Genomic DNA, 14333 nt, shown 5'->3' on the forward strand with positions numbered 1-14333 from the left:
GAAGTCGGACGCTTAACCGACTGCGCCACCCAGGCGAGGAAAGGGAAGATTTGTACCACGGAGTTGTTCTGGTAGAGATTGAGGCTTGGAGAAAATTATTAGGCAGCAGCTATGTATGTCACAAGGAGTAGGAGAGAAAAATGCCAGCCTCTCACTTTGTGAAAGATTTACCCATACATGAAAAAAACAGACTTAAATAAGGCACTTATTCAAGTGCTAAGTTCCATATTATCTATACTAAATGCAAGGTAAGTCCTTAAAAGGAGGCAGACAGATGCTTGAAAGATACACCTTTAACTGGGACATTAAAAAATGGGCAAGGTGTACATGGAGAGTGAAAACATCATCTGATTTATTTTGACAAATACGTGCTTACAAAAGAAATGTTCCTACTGTAAATGGAACAAAAGAGGAAAACTACCTTGGCATTTTCCTGTGACACACCTTATTTACATTTATTTCAGACTAAAACAGGTCTAGTCATATTCAAGGATAAACATGAGTTAGCATAACCTTAAATCTAAATTCTGTCTCACAGTTAAAGCCATAATATATTAAAAATGTTTCAGTAATCATGTATGTTTCAACAAAAGTGCACTACTCTTTGTTAGTGATATCAATATTGTGGTAGTTGCATTTTCACAATCACAAATGTGTGGAAAAAACTCTGCAAGTACTAGATTAATTAACTAGAAAATAAAATATTTATTCATAGCTTTTTGAATTTGCTTTAAAGCAAAAATCACCTCACCCCCAAAAAAAGAAGAAAAAAAAAAAAAAAAAAAACCTCCCACAGATTCCCTCCAGTATGACTTCTCAGAACTCTTAAGATTTTGCCACACTCATTACAATGGTAGTTTTCCCCCCAGTATAATTCTGTAGTTTGATATAATGCAGAAAGTCACCCTATATTCAGTTCATTTATAGTGTTGTGTTTTCTCTTTAGAAGAGTATTTTAAAACCTAATAAATATTGCATGGTACAAAAAACACTCCTGAATCATTGTGTTTGCATGACTTTGCTTCATTATAGAATTTTCTGATGTCCAAGAAAAAGTGCAATCTTACCCACACATTCTGCCCTGTTTGAGCCGACAGATGCAGAATTAGGGCCAATTTCTAATTAAAAGCTTTCTCACATCTATTGGCCACGTATCCTTGTCTGGTAGGAAGTTACAAATGTAGAGTAAGGGAATCTCACCAGATGAAGGCTTCTCAGTATTGACTGATTTCATCTTCTGATATTACAAAAAGAATGCAAAGCTATTAATGGCTTTCCCACATATTCCTAGGTTATTTTTTCTCCAGGATGTTGAATCAAGTATGACCCATTTTTCTTCACATTGAACATATTCACATAAGGCTTCTTCCCAAGAATCCTCTGAAGTCAAAGTTAAGGCATTAACTGTTTGCTTTTCCTAATCCATATTCTTATGTTTTCTCTATAGCGTGAATTCCTTTGTGTTCAGTAAGGAACGAGTGATAATTAAATGAATTCTCATATTCATAAGGGTTCTCTAGAGTGTGTGTTCTCTGATGTTTGGCAAGGTTTGAGCTCCAGCTGAAGGACTTATTGCAAAACTTACATACATAGGGCTTCTCCCCAGTGTGAGTTATCTGATGTAGAATGAGGGAAAAGCTCCGGCTAAAGGTTTTATCACATTCAGTACAAGCATAGGGCTTTTCTCCAGTATGAATTTTCATATGTTGCATAAGGGATGCATGCCACGTGAAAACTTTACCGCAGTCATCGCATTCATAGAGCTTTTCTCCAGCATGAATTCTCTGATGTTTAATAAGGAATGAGTGGCATCGGAAGGCTTTCCTACACTCATTACATTCATAGGGGGTTTTGGTAGTATGGATGCTCTGATGCCGAGTAAGGTGTGAAGAACGGCGAAATGCCTTCCCACATTCAATGCATTCATAAGGTTTCTCTCCGGTATGTGTAATCTGATGGCGAATGAGCTCTGAGCCACTGCTAAAGGCTTTCCCACATTTCCTACATATATACTGTTTCTTTCCTATATGAATTCTCTGATGTCGAGTGAGGTTTGAGGCACGGCTAAAGGCCTTTCCACATTCAGTACATTCATAGGGTTTCTCCCCAGTATGTGTTCTCTGGTGTTCAATGAGGAATGAGAGATAACTGAATGTTTTATTACAGTCCTTACACTCATGGGGTTTCTTTCCAGTATGTATCATCTGATGTTTCACAAGGTTTGAGATCTGGCTAAAGGTTTTGCCACATTCCTTACACACGTATGGTTTCTCTCCAGTATGAGTTCTCTGATGTAGCACAAGGGAAAAGCGCCGACTGAAAGTCTTCCCACATTCATGACATCCATGGGGCCTCTCCACGGTATTGATACTCGTGTGCTGAGACAGGGCTCCCTGATGAGACACTGTTCCTTGCCGGATACACCCCCGATTTCCTTGCATCTGAGTATCTTCCTCGAATTTCCAGCCTCCTTTAAAACTGGAATATTCAGGGCCATGGCTTAGAATTCTTCCCACTACCAAACACTGGGGTGAGTCATCATAAATGACATTTTTTCGAGAAAACTCTTTGACCTCACGATTTGGTTCTGAAAATGAAAAAACAAAGCAGTTGTTTCTCTTTTTTTCTGTGTTGAGTAAGATAAAGCCACTCCTCACTTTTTTTTTTTTTTTTTTTTTAATTTTTGGGACAGAGAGAGACAGACAGAGCATGAACGGGGGACGGGCAGAGAGAGAGGGAGACACAGAATCTGAAACAGGCTCCAGGCTCCGAGCCATTAGCCCAGAGCCTGATGCGGGGCTCGAACTCACAGACCGTGAGATCGTGACCTGGCTGAAGTCGGACGCTTAACCGACTGCGCCACCCAGGCGCCCCACTCCTCACTTTTTTAATGAGAGATTTTAAAAAAAGGCATCTCAGTAGTGCATAGCTTTCAGTTTTTGTAGTTCTCGTGGAGACTGAAATCAGAACAGTAAGTCCAGAAATTCAGAACATATCAGAGGAGAGATGTAGGTAAATAACAAGAAAAGCTAAGTAGAAGTAACTGAAGAGGGAGGATAAAACAGAACACGAAGATAAATAATTGGGAAGGATGGGTTTTAGTCCTCAGCTCCACTTAAACTTTATCTGAGGCCAAAATGACTTGAGAAAGACAATTTCATAATGCTGCTAATAAACTACAAATGTTCCTCACGTCCCACAAAGACATCATACTCTGTTTACTTAATGCCTTTGGAACACCTTACAGTAACTTATTCTAAATGACCAAGTAAGTAAAAGGTACCTCTGGCAATGATGGTCTATGACTCTCACTCTAACTCTACTTTCCAAACTGACAGCTGACACTCTACTTTGGTATAACAGTGTCTTTCCATCAGATGCTTTTGACAGACAAACACAGGCCCCGATTTTCTCCAGGCTAACTTTATCATTTTGGGGGGGAACAGAAACTATAATATGAATAATATGAAGACTTTTTTAAAAATATATTCACTCATATCCTAATTCTTAGGAAATATGTAGGAGTAAAAGGCCATGATGTATGCAACTTATTCTCAGATGTTTCAAGAAAAAAAGCATATACCAAAGGATAGAACAAACAAGGTAAAATGTCAGCAGTAGGTAAATTTCAGTAACAAGCTTGTGGTTATTCTTTATACTATTCTTGCAAGCTTTCTGGAAGTTTAAAATTACATCCAAAAACACATTAAAAACTTCATTTTCCTCTAAAACACACTTTGACATTTATTTTGTTTGAGGGGGTGCTATCTTTTATCATCACTGACCATAAGCTTCTAGGAAATATAAATAGATCTATTGCTTTAATACATATCTGAACAAAGGATCAAGATCTATATTTATAGGGTAGGCATGTAAAAATGAAAGATTAGGATACAGGAGAGAGTGAAATAACAGTTAAGAAAATGATCTCAATAAAGCATAAATATTTTTTTTAATGCTTATTTATTTTTGAGAGACAGAGAGAGAGCATAAGCAGCGTGGGACAAAGAGAGAGGGAGACAGAGAATCCGAAACAGGCTCCAGGCTCCGAGCTGTCAGCACAGAATCCGACACGGGGCTTGAACCTGCGAGATCATGTCCTGAGCTGAAGTCGGATGCTTAATCAACGAAGCCACCCAGGCGCCCCAATAAAGGGAAAATCTTACATTACTTTCCTGACTCCTCTATAAACCAATCTCATATCTACTGAGCACCTCAGTAAGAGCCCTGGGGATATAAACTGAATAATTCTTTTCATGAGCTGAGAAATTAAATAGGGAGATAAAGAGGACACAGAAGAAAACAATTAATGATGTAAGAAAGGAGTATTATCATTATATTTAGAGTAAAAATTGTATAAAAGATCAGAAACAACATATAAAAATCACTGCAACAGATAAACAAAGGCTTCATTCAAGAAATTAGTTGGGAACTGAAATATATTATAAGTCAGGTGAACCTAGATATTTTATGATATTAGAAAAAGCCATTGATGTTAACTGCACAGAGTTAGTATATTATCTATATTATGGTTTCCCAGACCAATGAGAGTCAAAAGCACAACCAAGAAAATTAGGTACAAGACATAAATAGAACGCTAATTATATATTCCTCACCCCCCTCTTCCTTCACTCAACATCACCTCCCCTTCTTCAATCGCCTACTATGCCCACACGCTTTTTGGTAATTCCCAAATGGATCTGCTATAACAAAGCACTCACACTTATTAAAAGCCTAAAGGGATACAAAGATTCATTCTTAATGTAACAAAGGGTTCCTATGATAAATCAGCACCTAATATGCTCAAAGCAAAAAATTTTAGATGCATTGACTCTCTTCTCATGAAAAAAAAATGCTCTAACTTAAAATGCTCTTACTTAAGATCATTGAGGAAGTACTTCATATACTACAATGTGGACAGAAAAAAAATCCACCAACCTAGAATTGTGTACCCTACAAAATTATACTTCAAAGGTGAAGGAGAAATAAAGATTTTCTGAGACAAAAACTGAGGAGACATACCATCAGTAGACATGCCTTGCAAGATCCAACACCCATTCATAAAAAAAAAAAAAAAAAAAAAAAAAAAAAAAGCTCAACAAATTAGGAATAGAGTGGAATTTCCTCAAGCTATAAAGAACACCAAAAAATCTACAGGTAATGTCAGACTTAATGGTGAAAAATCTGAAGCTTTCCTGCTAAATGTGAACACAGGAAGGATGTCCCTTCTCAGCACTGCTTTTCAATGCCATGATGGAATTCTTAGTTAATATAAAAAGACATGAAAAGGGGGTGCCTGGGTGGGTCAGTCAGGCGTCTGACTTCAGCTAAGGTCACGATCTCGTGGTTCATGAGTTCAAGCCCCGCGTCAGGCCCTGTACTGACAGCTCAGAGCCTGGAGCCTGCTTCCAATCCTGTGTCTCCCTCTCTCTCTGCCCCTCCCTGGCTCATGCTCTGTTGGTCTCTCTCTCTCTCTAAAATAAACATTAAAAAAAAAAAACGAGGGGAACCTGGGTGGCTCAGTCGGTTGAGCGTCCGACTTCGGCTCAGGTCATGATCTCATGGTTTGTGAGTTCGAACCCCGCGTCGAGCTCTGTGCTGACAGCTCAGAGCGTGGAGCCTGTTTCAGATTCTGTGTCTCCCTCTCTCTCTGCTCCTCCCCTGCTCGTGCTGTCTCTCTCTCTCTCAAAAATAAACATTAAAAAAAAAGACATGAAAAGTAAATAAAAGGTATACAGATTGGCAAGGAAGAAATAAAACTTTTTTTGGCAGATATCAGTATTATCTATGCAGAGATTCTGAGAAAACTTACCAAAAACCTGGAATAAGTAATTATAACAAGGTTGCAGGATACAAAGTCAATGTACAAAAGTCAGTCTTTCCCATATACCAGCAATGAACAAATGCAGTATGAAACTGAGACATTACTATTTGTATTAGCATACCAAAAAAATGAAATACTTAGGTATAAACCCAATAGAACATGTACCAGATTTGTATGAGGAAAACTACAAAACTCTGATGAAAGATATGAAATAAGAAGTAACAGGAGAAACAGAAATATTCCACAATAATAAGAAGCCTCAATATTGTCAAGATGTCAATTCTTACCTGTGGGAAATAAGCTTAGGAATCCCCCGGGCTTACACCAATGGGTTACAAAGGCATAAAGAAGGACAAAGCCATAAGATGCTCACACCCGAGTTTGGGTAATAAGATCAGGACCCCAGAACAGGGAGGTGCAAAGGCACCCCAGAATAGAGAGGGAGGGGCAAGGGCACCCGAGAACAGCGAGGGGGTGCAGAGCCCCCAGAATAGAGAGGGAGGGGAAAAGCTCCCAGAATAGGGAGGTGCAAAGGTACCAATATAGAACAGAGGTATGTGAAATAAACAAGATTAGGCATTCAGGGCAGAAGTGCCCCCCAATTTAGTACTATAGCAGAAAGGAGGGAAGGACCAAGTTAGATAAACAGGTAAATTGGGCTGTAGATGGTACTCTGCACTGCAGGCAAAGTTGCCCTGAGCGGAGATGGTTAACAAAAGAAAAGGTGCCTTGTCAACCCTGAAATTACTCGCCCTACCTGTCTCATCCCCTAGGCTGAGATAAACAGAGGTGGTGCCCCATGTCCACTGTAAACAACCTTCCGCCCCGCCGCCCGGCGCCAGGATTTTGTTTTGTATTAACCCAAACACCTAACCCCAAATATCTTCAAGACCCCCTTTCCGCCACGTCCATGAGTTAATGTTCACAGATTCATTGTCACTTTGTGCACATCCGTCGCCATGTTACCCTTCTGATCCCAATAAAAACGGGGCAAAGACCCTTATTCGGTGCTCTTGTCTATTCCCAGACATTAGCCATCTCTCGCTTTAATCCTGTACCCCGCTCTTTTGCTAGACAAGAGAGAACTTTAGACTTAGGGTCTACAACACTTACCAACCTGATCTACAGACTCAATGAAATCCCAGAAAGCAATTTATAGATCTCAACAAACTTATTCTAAAGTTTATATTGAGAAGCAAAAGACCTAGAATACTTAACAGAGTATTTAAGGGAAAGAACAAAGTCGGAGGACTGATACTACCTAACCTGAAGACTTACTCTAAACTTATAGTAATGAAGACAGTTTGGTTCTAGAGAAAGACAAGTAGATCAATGGAACAGAGTAGAGAATTCAGAAATAGACCAGAATAATTATAGTCAACTGATCTTTGACAAAGGAGCAAAGACATCTTTTCAACAATGGGTCCTGGAACAACTATGCATCCATATGCATTAAAATGAATTAAGACACAGACCTTACACTCTTGACCAAAATTAACTCAAAATGGTCATAGACCTAAATGTAATACACAAAACTATAAAACTCCTAGAAGATAACACGGGGAAACCTAGATGACCTTAGATATGGCAATGGCTTTTTAGATACAACAACCAAAAGCATGATCTATGAAAGTAATTGATAAGCTGGATGGACTTCATTAAAATAAAAAACTTATGCTCTGTAAAAACCAGCGTCAAGAGAATGGGAAGACAAGCTGCAAACTGGGATAAAATATGTGCAAAAGACATATCTGTTTAGACCTAGCATCCAAAATATACAAAGAACTCTTAAAACTCAATGAGAAAATGAACAATACAATTTTAAATTGGACAAAAGACCCAAATAGACACTGCACCAAAGAAGATACACAGGTGGCAAGTAAGAATATGGGAAGATATTCGACATCATGTTATGAGAGAATTCTAAATTAAAATGAGATACCAGTACACACTTATTAGAATGGCCAAAATCCAATCCACTAACATCAAATGCTAGCAAAGATGTGAAGCAACGGGAACTATCATTCATTGCTGGTGGGGATGCAAAATGGTAGAACCACTTTGGAAAATAGTTTGGCAGTTTCTTAACCAAACATACTCTCACCACATGATTCAACAATTGCACTCTTTGGTATCTCCCCGAATTAATTCAAAAGTTATATTCACACAAAAGCCTGCATATGAATGTTTATAGCAGTTTTCTTTAAAACTGCCAAAACTTGGAAGCCACCAAGATATCCTTCAGTAGGAGAATGCAAAAGTAAACTGTACTTCATCCAGACAATAGAATGTTATTCGGCACTAAAAAGACACAAACTGTTGACCCATGAAAAGGTATAAAGGAACTTTACATGCACAATGTTGAGTGAAAGAAGCCAATGTGAAAACGCTAACTACTGTATGATTCCAACTATATGACACACTGGAAAAGGCAAAACCATGGAGATAATAAAAAGATCAGTGTTTGCCAGGGGTTGCGGGACGGGGTGGGGGGAGAGGAACACGCAGATTGTGAAGGATTTTTAGGAAAGTAAAAGTATTCTGTATGCTATTAAAATGGTGGACACATGTCATTCATTATACATTTGTCAAAACCCTCAGAATACAGGGGCGCCTGGGTGGCTTGGTCGGTTAAGCGTCCGACTTCGGCTCAGGTCATGATCTCACGGTCCGTGAGTTCGGGCCCCGCATCGGGCTCTGTGCTGACAGCTCAGAGCCTGGAGCCTGTTTCGGATTCTGTGTCTCCCTCTCTCTCTGCCCCTCCCCTGTTCATGCTCTGTCTCTCACTGTCTCAAAAATAAATAAAACGTTAAAAAAAAAAAAAAAAAAAAAAAAAAAAAACCCTCAGAATACACACACCACCACGAATGAACTCTAATGTGAACTATGGACTTTGTGTGATGATGTGTCAATCTAGGTTCATCAGTTGTAACAAATGTACTATTGTGATATGAGATTGTGGTATGGGATGTCCACAGTGTGAGAAGTTGTGGTGGGGGTGGGGTATATAGGAACTCTTGGTACCTTCCACTTAATTTTGACGTGAACCTGAAACTACTTTTTAAGAAGTTTATTAATTAAAAAAAAGCATTACAGTATTTATAGCAAAGAAAGGTTTAGGGTATTTTTATTGCTACAATAAAGACTGAGGGATATAAATATACAAATTCACTAGCACTCCTGCAGAAAAGCAATATAACTTGTAAAAAAAGAAACTAGGTAAAGCTGCTTAAGAATAAGTTCAACAACATACAGGGAATGCAGGGAGTTTACACGGAAGATTCAAAATTTTACGAAGCTGTGAAAATAACTCCCATATATGTACTTTAGCTCAGTATCAGCATCTGGGGGCTTGTTAAAAATACAAATTTGGGGGGCACCTCGGTTAAGCCAGTTAAGCGTAGGACTCCTGGTTTCGGTTAAGGTCAGGATCTCACGGTTTCGTGAGTTTGAGCCCCACATCAGGCTCTGCACTGGCAGCACAGAGCCTGCTTGGATTCTCTCTCTCCCTCTCTCTCTACCCCTCCCCTACTCGCAGTCTCTCTCTCTCTCTCTCTCAAAATAAATAAACTTAAAAAAATGCAAATTCTTGGGGCGCCTGCATGGCTCAGTTAGTTAAGCATCTGACTCTTGATTTCAGCTCAGGTCATGATCTCATGGTTCGTGGAGATCGAGCCCTGTGTCACTGTCCGCGTGGAGCCTGCTTAGGATTCTCTCGGCCTCTCCCCCACTCACGCTCTCTCACGTGCTCCCTCTCTCAAAATAAATTAAAAAAATAAAAAATGCAGATTCTTGGGTTCTACACCAAATGTAATGACTTAGATTTTTCCAGAGTAGGGTCTGAAATATGTGCTTTAAAACTCTTGAAATGACTGAAATTTGAGAAGCACTGTGATCTCTTTAAGCTCCAGAATGATACCCAGTTACCTACTGAACTGATATATTCAAGTATCCCACAAAGCCCCAAAACTCAGTCACAAATTGACAGTCTTTCCTTCCCCTTCACTTTTTTTTCCCCCGAGTAACGCCATGGAGAGTGCCGTCAACTACGTTTCCTCAGGCTTCTTCGGGTCTTTTATCTACTCAATCTCCAGGTCCCTTTGAGTCCACTTCCTTACTTTGTTACCAACCTGCGTTCCTCCGCTCAGTCCCTGGACCCCTCCATACTTCATGTGATTACATCTGGCCGAGGTCAAGGCAACACCTCCTAGATGAGAGCTGTTTCCTAGTCTTGCTTCCGACAAACCTGTTTTCCAAACGTTAGCTAAGATAAAACGCTCGCCTGCCTAAAATCTTTTAATGACTCCCTAACAGGGAGGAGCTCTAGGTTCATTAACATGGCTTGTAAAGCACCTGCACGATCTGACCAATGTTTTCCCTAACCATCCTTAATTCCCACCATTTTCCTCCTTTTACTTTACTTTATACTCCTGTTCAATCTAGACTGAACTTCCTATTCTCATTTTATTAGTATCCTCTTTCTACATGCTATAACTTTGCTTTTTTTTTCCACTTACAAAACACAAGATGAATGGTTCCAGTCGTGTAAAGATGGAGTTCGTGCACTCTGACCTGTCTCTCCTACTGCATGTAGGTAAACGCTGTGCACAGAATGCACATCTAAGAGCCCTAAAAAGTAAAGGGTAGCAAGGTGAGCAGAGAAGGAAATCAGACCTTAAAGTAACAGTGAACTGGTGGTGAGTTTCTTAGGTTTTTTTCCCCCTCCAAATTCTTCACGCTTAAAGCCAAAGGCAGCATGAGACCAGGAACTGGGCAGTAGGTATGAGGAGAAAGAGCTCCCAGAGAAGCCTCTATTTCTGGTCTGAGGAATGGGAAAGAGGGTCTATACTAGTCAGAAATCTTATCTTTTGTCTGTTCATTTCCCATTCCTGCCTAACCCCAAGGCATCTAGCAGCAGTGGTGGCCATACAGGCTCTTAAAACTCTACGAAAGGAGTTTTCTCTCTCGGCAGAAAAATCCATGTTCCCAAGAGCACAGGGATCCCACCCACTTTTATTCTTTTTCTCCCTGTCTCCTTGTTACTCAGCTACAGAGGCAGACACAGTTGCAGGAAATACAGAGCAGAGGGGAAACTAAAGGTCTGCCTTTCTACCCAGAAGACTTGAAAGAGGGGGGCCTGGGAGCCAAAACATGTAGGAGAGGTAGCTCAGGAAAGTGCTCCTGTAAAGTTGTGTATGAAATCCTGGGCTCAGGGCGCCTGGGTGGCTCAGTCAGTTAAGCGTCCGACTTCGGCTCAGGTCATGATCTCACAGTCCGTGAGTTCGAGCCCCGCGTCGGGCTCTGTGCTGACAGCTCAGAGCCTGGAGCCTGCTTCACATCCTGTGTCTCCCTCTCTCTCTGCCCCCTCCCTGCTCATGCTCTGTCTCTGTCTCAAAAATAAATAAACATTAAAAAAAATTAAAAAAAAAAAAAAAAAAGAAATCCTGGGCTCATCCCTGAGTTGCACGTGCATGGATCTGACCCTCCATCACATACCAGAAACTGTGAAAACGGAAACAAAGGTGAACAAACCGCGCAAGTTCGGAAAGGCCAGTAGGAGGTGCATATGCAAGACAAGTACAACAGACCCACGAAGCCTTTAAAGACAGGGCTGTCCCGGAGCCACATACATAGGACAGAGGTTAGAACTGATGGCTGCAAACTTGCTTAAATAAAATTAACATCTCAATGTGACTTAAACAAGGCCCAAAGTCTTAAAATATCAAAATGAATACATTACAATGAAAGTTACAGGACATACAGAGAAACAGAAACGTTTCATTATCCTGCAGGGCAGGACAACCAGCACGCACTTGTGACGCATTTATGTATGGACAGTGCACTTAAAAAAAATACTAGGGGCACCTGGTTTGGCTCAGTCAGTTAAGCAACTGACTCTTGATTTTGGCTCAGGTCATGATCTCACAGTCATGGGATCGAGCTCTGCATCGGGCTCAGTGTGGAGGCTGGAGCCTGCTGGCAACTCACCCGCTCTCCCTCTCTCTGTCCCTGCCCCGGAGTGTGTGCTCGCTCACTCACGTTCTCCCCCCCAAAAATTTAAAAACTTATATGAATAAATAATTTAAAAAATACTAGGCAAAACTGTTATTTTGGTATGAAAAATGACATTCTGCTCATGTAGGAAATGTCCCATTTATTCATCGATAGTGAAGTACTGTAGAGTGAAATGTTGAGATGTCTATAATTTACTTTTTTAATTATTAAAAAAAATTTTTTTTAATTTAATTTCTTTTGAAAGAGAGAGAGACAGCATAAGCAGGAAAGGGGCAGAGAGAGAATCCTAAGCAGGCTCCATGCTGACAGCACACAGCCCGATGCAGGGCTCAAACCCACAAACCATGAGGTCATGACCTGAGCCGAAATCAAGAGTCAGATGCTTAACTGACTGAGCACCCAGGCGCCCCTGTAATTTACTTTTAAATTATTCAGCAAAAAAAGGGTGCCGTAAGGCAAATACAGTAAAATGTTATCCATTATTAAGTCCGTGACTAAGACTGAATAGATGTATGCAAGGATAGAAAAAGAGAGATTCACTAAAGAACAGAGAACCCAGAAACATACACAAAAAATGGTATTTAAGTTATGACAAACTGAAGACAACAAAAGGAAAGGACAGACACATCAGTGCTATGAGAACTGGATCTGCTCACAGAAGGGATCAAAACTGACGAGTAACTCACATGACGCACAAGAATAAGCTCAAAATAGGCTATGGACCTAAATGTGAATGGCATAAAGACCAGGCTTTTTAAGAGAAAATACAGGAAGATGTCTTCATTATGACCTCATGGTAAGAAACAGTTTCTTAAACAGTCCAACCATAAAGGGAAAGATTGGTGAATCTGACCACACTAAAATTAAGAATTGCCATTCATCAAAAAAAGTTATTAAGGGGGAAAGTAGGCCACATGTGAGAGAAGATATTTGCAGTGAGTGACAATAATTAGCAAAGAATCTGAATCTGAGATATGTAACGTCTACAAATCGGTAAGAAAAAGGTAAGTCATCCAATACATGAGCAAAAACCTTCAAGAGGCACTTCACAAATGACGGTATCTAAATATCCCATAAACACACAGAATGGTGCTCAACCACATTAGTAATCAGAGAAATGCAAGTTTATGACAGGCGGGGACACTCACCACTATCCTAACGAGGAGGACACAGAAATGCAAGCTTAAGCCACAAGCTACCACTGCACACTCTTCTGAGAGTTGAATATTATGGTGCCTAACTTTTGGGCATTGGTGAGTTTGGGCAACAAGAGGACCCCACGTACGGTGTTTGTGAGAACGTAAGTCAGTAAAAGCACTGTGGAAAACATTTTGGCATTATCTAATAATGTGAAGGAGGGTCACTGTCCTCTGACCTAGCGATTCCAGCCCTAAATATCACCCCAGGAAACCCGTGCCAGGGTACAGGGACAATAGTAACACTGCCTGCGACAGCCCTAAAACGCAAACAACCCAAGAAGGCCTCAATAATAGAATAAATGGGGGAAGGCTTAGCTGTACAATGAAACGACCTCTACGGTAATATGCAAAATGCATAAATCTTAAAAGTACTTTTCAGAAGCAAATCACAACATATACACTATGAACCCCTCTATGTAAAGTTCACAAACATACAAACCTAAACTATAGTGATTACAGACACAAACAGATGACAAAGCTATAAAGAAAACAAAGTAAGTTACTCCCATTAAAGAGAAGGCTGCCTTTGAGTGGGGGCAGGAGTGAGCACTCAGAAAGTTCTTAGGGACCTGGCAGTGTTCTATTTACTGACCCGAGTGGTGGTTACATGGGTGTCTTAGTAATTGGTTAAGCTGCAGATTTATGTTTTATGCATTATTTCTGTGTGATATTTCACCTTTCAAAAATGTACTGGACTGCAGCCAATTAAGCCAACCGTGCTGTCTCCCCACGGGGCCTGGTGTGCAGCCTCCTCAGTCGTATATGCAGCCTGTTGCTTCTACGAGTTGCCTTAGAGGAGGCAGTCCTTTCCAGTGGACCTTCATGTCTGACCTCATGCTATCCCCAATCTGGGCTCCAGACAGGCACGTGGGGGGACCTTTGGAAAGCCCCAGGACACCATGGCCAGGGTCCGCACAGGCCAAATCATGTCCATCCATACCAAGCTGCAGAATAAGGAGCATGTGATTGGCACCCTACACAGGGCCAAGTGCAAGTTCCCTGCTGCCGGAAGAGCCAAATCTCCAAGAGGTGGGGCTCCACTAACTCTAATGCGCATGAATTTGAAGATATGATGACTGAAAAAACAGTTCATCCCAAATAACTATGGGGTCAAATACATCCCTAATCGTGGCCCCCTGGACACATGGCAAGCCCTGCCCCCCACCTTTGTGCCACCAATAAATCCTACTCTGTTTGAAAAAAATAAAAGGGGAGACAGAGGTACTAGAATGAACACACAAAAACTGGACAAGCTGTATTAAGGTAGTGGAGGGGCACTTCGTCCCTCGGGAGAG

The 14333-nt window shown here is 40.7% G+C and overlaps 1 protein-coding gene and 1 pseudogene across 15 annotated transcripts in view; one reads left to right on the forward strand and one right to left on the reverse strand.

The window, feature by feature from the left end:
• Nucleotides 1-324: 324 nt before the first annotated feature.
• Nucleotides 325-14333, reverse strand: part of ZNF140 (zinc finger protein 140) — a 54192-nt gene continuing 40183 nt past the window's right edge. For 14 of the 15 annotated variants that reach the window (XM_078436009.2, XM_078436008.2, XM_078436012.2 and 11 more), the window contains one exon: nt 325-2587. In XM_078436009.2, coding sequence (XP_078292135.2) covers nt 1431-2587 — 1157 coding nt within the window. In that variant the 3' untranslated portion in view covers nt 325-1430. Of the gene's footprint in view, nt 2588-10341; nt 10454-14333 lie in introns of all 15 variants that reach the window. The other variant, XM_078436015.2, reaches the window with a different exon arrangement.
• LOC132666149 (small nucleolar RNA SNORA70) lies at nt 13734-13843 on the forward strand (annotated as a pseudogene).

This window comes from Panthera onca, chromosome D3, assembly GCF_046562875.1.
Source record: "Panthera onca isolate mPanOnc1 chromosome D3, mPanOnc1 haplotype 2, whole genome shotgun sequence".
Lineage (NCBI taxonomy): Eukaryota > Metazoa > Chordata > Mammalia > Carnivora > Felidae > Panthera > Panthera onca.